We start from the raw sequence: 12,380 nt of genomic DNA on the forward strand, positions 1-12,380 counted from the left end.
ATAATACACAACTGCTACCTGGGCACCCAAGGGAACGCTAAAGCAGCTAACTAAGCGCTAACAAAGGAAAGCTATCGCTCCGACTAGTGATCAAAAGATGCATAAAACAGGGATCGCACCGTATCCTGGAACAAGAACAGAGTTAAATAGCTTCGCTCTGTTTTTAATCATTAGAAGTGATCAGTGCACCAAACAGAAGCATTTCACACATTGTCCTCGAGAGTTCTCCAAGAAGCACAGTCAAGTATAAGGTGAGAAACCAAATACTAATATTTTTGCTGGTTTTGCACTATACAGATTCTGCAGAGCTCCAGGCTGAAAAGATGGTACAATGACAGCTATGTTTGTCCTCTGCAGGCTGTTCTTCAGGCTTTCTCTATACAACTTTTTTTAAACAGAAAAAAGGACTAGTTCTATGAACTCCAGAACCGAAGTTGCCTGGTTTCCTACGCATTTCTCTTTCCAATAGTGAATACCAAATCAAGCATCCATTGCTCATAGCAACAGCACGAAAACGGTACCAACGTTGCCACAGCACTGTCCCATGCCACCAGCCTTTGTAAAATGTGGCACTGCAGAAAATATGGATTTTCTGGAACTTAAGATACAACACTACTGTGGTATCAGAATAGCGCTCCCTTACTGCTGTCTCAAGGCTGACTGAGCGGTGGCGAAGGAGGCACGGTCTCCGACAGCAGCCTTACTGTCAGGGTGACATTTAAGAGGGTCCTCTGCTTGCAGGGCTCCAACACCCACCAGGGCATGACCTTTGGTTGCACCACAGGATGTCTCTCCCGGAGATGGGAGATGTGTTTTCCTAAACTTGCTGAAATGTATTTTTTTCCCCGAGACCTCTACGATCTGCCAAACTTGACAGAACACAAGTAGCAAGTTCAAAAGTGTAGGGTAGGCACAGACGATCTCATCTACATACACGCACAAAGCACAGTAATAAGCCTCACTTCCTCAGGAAATCAGACTAAAAGTGGCACAATCATGAAAAGCAAAGGTCTGGGCAAAATCCCATCTTTTTAAAATTGGAAGCATAAGTCAATGTAGTGGCTAAATTATTTTTTGCCTTCCTATTTTCTGCTAGGGGCTAACTACATGATAGGGGGAAGGAAAAAAAAAAAAATCAAAAAAAGCTTTGTATCCACCCAATCAGAGTCACAAATAACTCAATGTTGTTCTGGAAGCTTACTATTTGGGTATGTTTATTTAGAGAGAGTAGATTGGTCACTTAATAGGGCACCATCAACTACCTTCTGGTATAAAAATGGATGAAAGATTCATTTTATAGAAAAGAAAAAGCAATACCTACTAGTCATTTCTTCATAATATTACTCTATAAATGAATGCAGAACCTGCCAGCAGTTAATATTGCCCTGAAGCACTGTGAATAAACACTTGTCTGGTATTAGGTACATACGCAAACCTCCATTTATAAATCAAGGTGCAATGTGCCATATAGATGAACAAAAGAAGAAGAAAAAAATCCCTACCTTGTCCTATATTAGACATTAAGTGCTTCTTTTGATCACAAAATAACTCATAAAGCCGATCAAAATGCTAGGCACTTCTCTCTCTGTCAGATAAAAGACATTTCACTGTAATTAAACTTCTGTCCAACTTCCCAGAAGATTAGGGGAAGAAATCTGACAGGGTCTATTTATATTTGTGACTGACACTCCTTGGGACATCCAAGGAAAAGGGAAGATGGGCAACAGATTTACGACACGCTTCCAAGCTAACAGCACTTACGGAGATGGACGGTTCTGAGCTTATCATCACTCATTCATTGGTCGTGGGTTTTTTATTTTATTATAAAAAAAAATTCCCTACTGCCCAATTCAAAAGCATTTTATGTTCAGTCTGCAATCTATGTTTCCCAGCCTTCAATGGTTTAGTTTTTTATTTTAAAGTGACAGCACACACAGCCGATTGTTTGGGTAAATCAGCTTCACTTGATTTATACGAATAACGATGATAAACATCCATGTCTCTTAACAGAACTCTGTGAGCAAGTGGAGAAGGAAAGTAGTTTCTCACACATATTCTAGGTATCCTCTTTCACATACAAAACTATATGTCAAAACACATGGCTGGGTTTCTGACACTAGCCGATGGGAATAAGCCATCAGCTCCAGGATCCCAACACCAGAACCAAAGATTTACTGCTCTTCCATTTTAGTTTGTGTCCCACACCCTGCTGAGTACCAACTTCACCTACGTTTCCTTGTATTTGACTTTCCACAAGATACATCAATGGTTCAAAGTCAATATTGCACTTAGATAACAAGGGCAAAAGCAGAAAAGAAATGAGCACTCGGAGAGAGACTGCAAGTAACCAATAAAGTACATTTTCATGGCCTGTCTTTCAGAACTGCAGCAAAGATCAAACTTGAAGCAGTACCATTCCTTCACATTTAGCCACCTGAGAGGACAGCACTTATGAGAAGGGAAGTTTTCCCCTACATTTCAAATTCTAGAATGCTTTGCCAGGATTGTTTTATGAAATCTCTTCAGAGACTTTAAATATGCAGATAGGAAGCTAAAGAAGTAAGAGTGCAGCTTTTCTCACTTAAAAAAAAACAAACAACACAACCAAAAAACTAGTGTAACTACTACATCATTTTTCCATAAGACAAAAGCTTACAAATCACTTGGCCAACCTTCCATACTACAAGCACCAACTATCAACTCTTCCTCAAAAAATACATTTCAACATGCCACACCTAGAGAATTCACACTCGGGGAGGGGGAAGGGGAATGCACTTAAACTAATGATGGCTGCATGATTAAACTGACCCACTAATTAAACACCTTTCATTACCTTTTCCTAAAGAACAGAGCAGGTACATTTCACACTACCAAAGCAGCCCTTAGCAAACTTCTTCTGAGCTTTTAAACTCTTAGACTGTAATCTTTGTTCTGCAGTTGGAGCTGCACCATCCTCCCCCGCTGTTACTGCTGGAAGTATAATTTACTCTATTTAGACAACTTGTAGCAACACACTCCAAAACGGCAGTGAGATTCCATCACGGACTATTAATGGCACTTTCAGCTCCATTACTCAGTGATCCTGAAGTAGCGAAGAGAAGCAAGATGCCGCTGACGCGTTCGGTGCAAGAGTGACCCTCTCTTCGTCCCCTGTGCCAGCACCACAGGAAGATTTTCCTCCCCAGCAAAAATAGCAAGCTCCAAGGGAGGCGACACAGCTCAAATATGTAAACAATCACAGTTAAAAGAAATTGATTTAAACCTACCGTTCAGGAAATGCAGTCCTGTGGTTCTGTGTCTAAAAGCATCCAGTCTGGGGGACACAGCAAATATAGTGGGCATCATCTTTTGATTGCTGGGAGGCCTCGAGACGCCGCACAGGTTACCCAAAACACAGAATCCACTTCGGTCCCCCAAGCAGAAGTGGGGGAATATCAATGCAAAGGCTGATTTGTAATGATGGAACCTTTTTATGGTGGGATGATCTCTGTAACCTTTTAGTAAGAGGAACAACAGGCCCCAAAAATTTGACAGTAATAAACGGAAAGCAGTTCAAGAATGGAGGAGTGAGACAAATTCAGTCTGTTTGGAGAAGCCATTTGGAAATGTTGTTACCAGTGTGTGTGTATGGCCTAACTCCCTGTGCTAGATCAATTAAGGGACAGTGAGAAACAGTTGAGCTAGATCTGCTCCACTTTTACACAAAGGAATGGCACCTCACACAGCAAACCGGTCCCTCCTGATGCCTTCTCCACGGCTGGTTTGGCTCCTGAAGTCAAGTCCCGCTCACATTCCCCTGTATTAGCAACTAACTCCTGCTTCCCTGCCGGGCATCCCCTCTGAGCAAACACAAACTGGGGACTATTTGTCAGGTTGTGAGACAAACAGCAGTTGGCAAGTGTCTATCACAGTCACTAAACAATGCAGGAAAGGTACCGTCACTGGGAATAAAAAACAAGGCAATCGCAGCGTAAAGACTGAAAAACTAATCAGGTAGCAAAAAAACCCTCCCAGGCACTCTTCTGCCCGCGTTTAAAAGGTCAGCAATGACCCAACGTACATCCTCTGTGCGAAGACTCGGTATCAGCCATTTAGGGAAGAGGCTCACGTTGCCAGCCTGAACACCACTCCAGCCTCTTCCACTAAACCGAATTTTGCTTTGCAGCAACAGGTAAGTCAGGGCTACCTGTGACTGTCCACCTCAGGGCCATAAATTAAATTCAGATGCCAAGTTTTGGTGATGTTTCCTTAAGCATCTACTGAAACATTCATTTTAATGAAGAAAAATAATCAAAGCTTCTTAAGGTAGGCAAATCCTTTCGTCTTCGTACTGCACATTGCTCTATATGCACATAAGCACCAACTTGATAAATCAAACACAGCACCTCCAGTACTGAAGACTTAACACAGAAAAAAAAAAAAAAAAAACAATAGAAAGCTGAATAAGTGCTGGCCTCAATCACTAGAGGGAGTCATGATAACATATTAAGTCACTGTAATACACAGAGCATTCTGAACACAATTATGAAATAAATAAAAGACCATCAGCTATATCTGGATGTCATGCAGGGAGAAGAGAAAATTAGATTTGCTTCCTTAACAAGGTTTGATTTCCAAAGAGTAGAGGCCTTCTCCTGGGAATTTTCAAATCACCTGTAATGAAAGGTTTTTTTAAAAATGTATCTGATTGCCTACATATTAAGACAGAGAGATGTATGTCACAGAAGAAAGCTGAAATTATCCGTTTTGAAAATGACACACAGCACTGCATCAAGAAAATGTTGGAATTTTAATTGAAGCAGCTTTACAGCCAATTTCACTTGAAATCAAAAAGTAATCTTAATAATGTTTTTATTTTTAAACTAAATTGGCACAATTACATCCAGCATGAACAGGCAGCACCAAAAGACTGCTTTTTCAACAGATGATTCCCCTTGGCAATTAATAAATTTAGAAAGTACATCTCTCTAAAAGGCTGCGAGAAGCAGCCTGAAAGAAAATAAAGTAAAAAAAAAAAATCAATAACTCAAACATTACCATCATTTTATTTGATATTTGATCAATTGTGGGTTTGAGGGTTTGCTTGGTTTATTTTTAATATAGGAAATATCTTTTTTTCTACTGGTGAGATTTTTTTCACCCCCCTTTAAACTTAGCAAAAAACCCAAAAACCAATTTGGCCAGCCGCACTCAGAGGAGTTTACACTTGGCTAACAATTTTACAACCTACTAAACAGTTTCATTAACAGCAGCAGCACATGGGAGGCTTTTAACACCCAGCTTGAATCCTGCCCATCACTAGTGAGGCGGAGCCCAGCACACGATCATCTCTCCAACCAAAAAGCTGACACATTGCTCATGAGACGTATCAGCAAGTGCAGCCCAAGACAAAGGAAGAGTGCTTGTCCAGTGCTCATTCCATGCTATTTGACTGCTCTGCATTCAACACGCTTACACTAAAGGTTGAAATTCTCCGCACTCCCATTGCTTAGACCCATCAGCTAACACCTGGGTGAGGACAGAGCCTTTTTGAAAGACAGGGGTATTTTTTTTTTTTTAAACAAGAACAGACAACAGGTTCCTAACAGGAAGAAAACAAAAACTGTTTGGGAAGCAAGAACACACCAAGGATGAGAAGCACTTTCTCATCACGCTGTGGAACCACGTTAAGGAAGGCTGGGTGCAACCAGGGAAGTCTGGCTGTGTGCAACCAGGGAAGTCTGTGAAGTTAAGCTCTGGCAGACATACTCCTTCTCCCGTTAGATGTTCACTCTCGCATCAGGGCAAAGATTTAAACACCTTCTAGTTTCAAATACATATCTCACTCTATAAATAGATTGCTCCTCCCAAAGCCTAGGAGCACTTCGCCATCAAAACTTCAAACATACTTTTCCACCATCACCTACAGAAACTCATCCTTTACGTAGTCAACTCCCAGTCCTCAAGGCTCATACTCCCTTTCCCATACCAATGACTGCTCTGCACATTTTGCTGTGCCATTCCCTTTCCCAATGAAATGCTTGCCCTTGCAAACACTTCAGCACATAAAATAAAAGTGGATGAACTGTTCACTGAATCCACCCACGCTTCTTTATCTTTTTTCTCTCTGCAAGGATTTAAGTAAGCAAAAGTACTCTTCATCACCATGGGAAAGAACAGAAGATGGCATAGAAGGCTCCATGCAACAGCAAAGAAATCCAAAGAGCCACTCTCACAGTTTGAAGTTCTTGCTCGCTTGCTACATGCTTTAATATAGCGGCATCTTGCTACCAGCACCCGCTACTGGTATCACTCACCTGTTGGTGATGGTGGAGTTCTGCTCTTTCAGCACAAGCTCCCTTTGCTGCAGGGCCACGATTTGCCTCGAGAGATCATCAGGCGTCCTGTACAATTAAAAGAAGTAAGAATTTTTTAACAAATAAATGGTTTTTAAGAAAAAAAAAATCCATGTTCTGTTCACAAGCGTAAAAAGGTCTTGCCAAAAGCAGACAAGGCAATTTCTCCAGGTCAAAGCTGCCGCAGTCCATTAGAACAACACAGGGTTGCATCCACCCAGCTTCCATAACAGCCCGTTTTATTAAAGCCACCACTTGTTGCTGTAACCACCATCCAAGTCACAGCATCTCACCACTGGTCACTTCAACCCATAAACCAACACTAAAGCCAGAGTCAGCAAGACCAAATTCTTCAAAGCAAGCAGCCTGTGTAAACACTCATACCAGATGAACTCACAGCTTACCACTTGAACACTTTCTTTTTATTTTTCAAATATATAAAAGAACAAGTGTTTAGGAGGTCCTCCCCAGCCTAGCGCTCAGCACAAATGAACAAGGATGAGCACACGCTGCATTACTCTAACTGCTACTCAATTACTGAGTCTCAGCGGATCACAGGGTTATTCCCAAAAGGGTAAGGAAGTAAATGTACATACAGCCTATACAGTTCAACAACTGAACACATAGAGCCTGTACAGTTCAGCTGCTGGACACCCTCTGAGAGCCCAGAGGTTCAGCTACAGCACAGGTGACTCAAAGCGGCGTTCTCGTGCACTCACTTGAGAGACCTTCATGCAAGCAGTGACTCCAGAGCCATGGGGGGGAAATAAAATAAAAAAAATAAATCCGTGAGCTCTAGGTAACACTTCAGATACCTCTTTGATAACCTTTTCTTGTCAAAGAGATCAAAGATTTCTACAGATCTGCTAGCAACAGCTCTGCAGGTGTCAGGAATTGGATCTGATGGAAAAATAAACCTATGACGAATTCTTAAAACCAGTGAAAGGGGATCAAGAGAACTCTCATCTGGCAGTCCCAGAAACCGTCTTCTCACATCAGCAGTCTCTGCAGGAGATAACCATTCTTTTCAGAGACCTCTCTAAATCATGGGTGTAAGAGATCCAACTCTAAATGAAGGTAGCTTATGAAAAAATTCAAAATTATTTTTCTCTTGAGCCACCAGAAAGGGTTTCCCATCCCAAAAGAGCAACATCTGTATCACAGGTCTCAAAGGAAAAGAAGCTGGAAAGGGTGTCACCAGATGCACTGGGAATTCTATCCTATTGTAAAACTTAATTCCAAGTCAACAAGGCTCTGAAAAATGCAGTTCCAAGCCTCTCATAATTCACCCAAATACAGCAGATTAATCACAAGGATAATTAGTATCAAGCATCCCTCTGGCCATTTGTGTGCCAGACCCCAACACCAGCATTTGTTCCTGTATCAATGAAATAATTGCACAATTTTTTTCTTTAATGGGTTTAAAAGGAAGAAAGAGTATATTTGCCTTGATTTTTTCCTCATTTCCTCAGAAATTCATACCATAATGTATTAGGACTGAGATAGAGAACTGAAATTAATCCAGTAGTAAAATGAGACGGGATTATGAAAGCCACAGATTTCTAGTAATGGGAGCTACTGACAGATTTCCAATAAAAAACAATCATACTCATCTGTTTGGCAATTCAAATCAACACTCAGCTTCCAATCTCAGTTTCAGCAACTGGCAGCTTTAGGTTTATACTTAGTTCTGGAGAATGTTTTATTGGCATTACAATTTATTTTTTTTTAAGTGGAGCAGCATAGCTATATGATAGAAAACAAAATCAATGGGTATTAACCTCCTCTAAAGAAGAGTTCACTTTCTGTAGAACCAAATCCTGTCAGATGGTCAGAGACAAAGACACCCCTTGCACTCACTCTGCCACAAAATACCTTTACTGCCAGGTTTCAAAGCCTGTTTCTGAGGTCTACATCCTACCTCATGACACAAAATTTAACAAAATCCAGATATATGCAGTTTTGAGTGGAGGAATGACACTGCATGCACAACAAAATTAAGTCAGGTGAGCTTGCAATTTGAAGAGAACTGGTCAGCTCTCAAAGTGCTGCAACTACCAACCAGGCCTCATCGCTGTGAGCGGTCCTCTTGCTTCACAAGTTGCTGAAAAAACACCACATAGGGAAATTTGTCAGCATCCCAGCACACAGGTAGCACGTTCTGACCTTGAGAGTCTCTGTCCGACGAGCTAGCTCTGTGCTAAGCTCTGTCCATTCCCTAGAGATCATTTGATACCAAAACCAGTATTAAAAAGTCAGGAAGTCTGCTTGAAGACACTCTGTACGACAGCACAACTTACCGACACTACTCAGATCACCACAGGTACTTCAGAGAAGTTTGAACCTGCATCCTCGCACAACCATCCCCAGAACTCCCTTTCTGGAAAGCTGCTGTTTGTGCACTGTTTGTCCTGCGAACCCGCAGCCAGCTCCGTCCCCCAAGAAACGACAGAGCCCAGGGAACCGTGAAGAAACCCCACACCTCGCTTCCATCAGCCGTGCAAAGTCCTCTAAACGAAACACACACGCAACAGCACGATTCAAGACTAGCGTGTGATTAAAACCGAATCGTTCGCTATGTAATTATAAAGGCAATATAAGAACAAAGTGGCTTCCAAAACGCAGGTGCAGATTAAATCACTGACTTCAGTTTCCTTCTCCTGCACAAGGAGCCAAATGCTGGAACATTCTTCCTCTGTCCCACCACCCCATCCACATTTCCTTCTGCAATAACCTTTAAGAAAAAAACTAGCAGTAGAATTTAAGCCTGATTTGGAAACAAGATGGTTTTTGCCCTAAATGACTCCAGCCCAGCTTAGCAGGACAGTAAAGCAGGAGAGGGACAAAATTGCTGTTAACTGCTTTGAAGTGCATATAATTTGAAAAGGAGCAACTTAAGATGATAAAACCCTAAAACTGTTCAAGGGAAGTTAAAAATTATCTTACTGGGATGCCTGAGTCACTCAATGACTTTCAAGTGCCCACTGGCACAGGTTTTTAACTTTCAACAAGGAAAATAGTTAACACAAACGTTTTATGCTTTTTTTTTATGCACACAACTGACATTTCACAGCCATTTGCTAGAAAGCTCGGCTGAGCTGCCTTAGTTAAGGCTCCATTACCATTTCAGCACAAACTGCGACAGTCACACACTGAGAATTAGCTGCTGAAGTAACACTAAACCAAGACTCAGTAAGCAGATGAAGATGCTGAAGTAAAAATTGATTTTTTTAATTTATAATTTATTAGAATGTCAACTTATTGCTTCTATAAAATGTTTCAAAATTCACAGCAAAGGAGGAGGTTTGATTGCAGCTAGATACCTGACACTAAATTTTAACTGAGGAGGTACAAGACAGAAGTAAAACTAAATAGAAACCCAGGCACTTAGTCAACTTTATTGACTAAATTTTTAAAAATTTAATTTGCTTGAAACTACCAAATAACACACCTATAATAATAAATTACCCTGAATTACTTATTTTTGGAAGTCTGCTGAATTATCATTCCTCTCCATAGTTTTAATTCAGTATGAATACACGATGACACAGATTTGGCTGTCTCAACTGAGTGATACTAAATTGAAATGGAACATTCCCGGGTTTCTGGCATGCCGTTTTAGATGGATCCATAAACTGTTTTACACTTAAGCGTAATCAAAAAGACCAGAGACAGAGTCTTTACTACAGTGTTTGTTAAGAGAATCAGGCACAAAAAGGGAGGGCACATCTGCTGCCTTCTCTTCAACCAAAATATTTCCAGGTTTTTGTTTGTTGGGGTTTTCTTGTGTGTGAGTTGTTAGTTTTTAAGGGTGGTCTTCTAAAAATACCAATTTTGAATTTTGTTCTTTATCTGTTTTTATAATATGTGTAAGAAACAAAACAATTTTTAAATTCTCCTTTTCCCAAGAAGAAACTTTTTGACTTTGAAAAAGGAATTTAATCTTCTTCCCAGGCAGGAAAACAACAGCATCTAAAGAACAAACACGGAGCGATAACATGACAACAACAGAAGTTTTCTGGAAAGGCATTTTAGTTGTTTTAAATATTTCCGTGTGATTAGAAAGGCTGTGAAATGTTTGTAATAGTCTCTTCCTCTGTGTTTGAAGTAAGTTTTCCAAACATACTTTTTGTATATTTGAGCTCTACAGCTGCTTTAACTTCTCTATCTCTGCTTTACAGGACTCCCACACTTACTTAAACTTCACCAGCAAGTCCAAAAAGCAGCTCAGTTCCTGGGATCACTTGTCCTTCAAGAAAGTACAACAAATACCAATAACCCTAACTGACTTCCCATGATAGGGCGACACAGAGTCCTTAAGTTTAATTTGGTCGTATTAACTCAAAGTTTTGTATTGCAAAAATAAATTCGCAAAATTTCCCAGTTTAGGAATTTCTTAATGTTTTGTAACACACTAAAATGTTTCGAAAATGTTTATTCAAATGAAGGTGCTAAGAGTTGTCAAAAAAGCAAAACTACGGTATAACTTCACGCTGTTTCTCCAACAAATGGTAAGCTTCGTATTTTGCGTACAAAGTGAAAGAGGAAATATGAAGTGCAAACTGAAAACAAATAATCTCAACCTCTGAGATTCCCTTCATTTAGAAAAGAAACCTCACATCTGGATATAGATACATCTGGATATAGATAGAATCAACAAATCCAATTGCTCTTTACCAAAGCAAATGTCCCCATTAAGCACTTGAAGAACAACTTATTTGTAAGAAATCATGACGTTCTTCTAAGTGTCTTGACAATTCTAAAGACAATTGATATGTCTTTTGAAGTAACTGCAAAACTAGCAATTAATCCTATCATGTCATAACTTGAAAAAAAGGGAAGAAAACTATCTTAGATTCCAGTCAATAGAATTTTTTTGCAGTTTAATGATAAAAGGGTTTTTCCACCCAAAGTTAGTGATATGGCACCATAACAACTAATTTTTCAAGTTTCAATTCGGCTTTGAAGATATATTTAAGAGCTCAACAAGATAAAATTATTCTTCTTTCTGGAAAATATAAAAATAAAATTAAAAAAAAACATTTGGCAGGCATTTCAACATTCCAAACTTCTTCCTTGTCGCTACCACTGCTCTAACAGCAAGCAAAGAACGAGCCGCTGAAACTTTATGGGCACACATTGCATTGCTGAATGTAACCTCACAACGGAAAGAGTTTAAATAGGCTTCAGGGAGTGGGAATGTATATGCAGTAGTATCAAACCTGCTGATTTGGAAGGTAAAATTAAAAATAGTCAGTATTCTTTTGTTTGGGTTTGTTGTTGTTGAGGTTTTTTTAAATCTTCAACGAGAAGCCAGCTCACTGCATATGGAATCACCTGACGTGCAGTTCAGAGCTCAGAGAGGTCATGGGGAAACAAAAGCAATTTTCTGTAGTTTGACTGAGAAAGTAGGGCACACAGCTGACACTTTTTACACAACAAGCCCAGAGTGTTGCCTTTCCAGAAGGGGTTCTTGCTCCCATAAATCATCGTTGTAGACTCCCAGGCTTGACTCTCAGGCTTCTCTTCTCCGGGTGCAATTCAGTGAGAGCAGAAGAACAAACCCAACTGCCCGCTGCCACTGGAGTGGCAGGCGCTGGCTTTGCTTGCTTCATTTTCTGCCACTGAGGGTGTGAATCAGCTTGCGGAATTCCCCCTTTCAACAAGAAGCTGTTAAGGAGCTCAGCTGTCTTCTCATCAAAACATACCCTCAAGCTCTCATTGAGCTTAGGGGTTACACTCTGAGTCAGGGAACATCAGCCACATGGGAAAAGCAGTGATGGGGCTCACGGGTGAGACACAGGAGTTGCCTGGCTGGCTCGCAAAATCTGGTGAGAAGTCAGTCAGACTACATAAGCTGCAGGAGACCCACCCTCGTGTCACTGTTTTGGTTTTTGGGGAGGATGAATGCACGCCATCTCTCAAAGATTGGTTTTAGTACTGTCCAGACTGGACCTCATGAAAAGTCAAATCTAGCCTATGCTTTAAACAGGAAAAAGATCTGTTACTGCAGAGAAAGTAGGCAAGTGGCAAAGGAAACAGAGT

General features: G+C 40.6%; 1 protein-coding gene across 1 annotated transcript in view; it reads right to left on the reverse strand.

Moving 5' to 3' along the window:
* The window catches only part of MAD1L1 (MAD1 mitotic arrest deficient-like 1 (yeast)), a gene marked incomplete at its 5' end in the record, with an annotated part of 322,697 nt that extends 316,314 nt beyond the window's left edge, over positions 1–6,383 (reverse strand). The window contains one exon of the mRNA XM_009866589.1: positions 6,297–6,383. Coding sequence (XP_009864891.1) covers positions 6,297–6,383 — 87 coding nt within the window. The remainder of the gene's footprint in view (positions 1–6,296) is intronic.
* Between the last annotated feature and the right edge of the window lie 5,997 nt (positions 6,384–12,380).

This window comes from Apaloderma vittatum, unplaced genomic scaffold (genome assembly GCF_000703405.1).
Source record: "Apaloderma vittatum isolate BGI_N311 unplaced genomic scaffold, ASM70340v1 scaffold4913, whole genome shotgun sequence".
NCBI classification, from domain to species: domain Eukaryota; kingdom Metazoa; phylum Chordata; class Aves; order Trogoniformes; family Trogonidae; genus Apaloderma; species Apaloderma vittatum.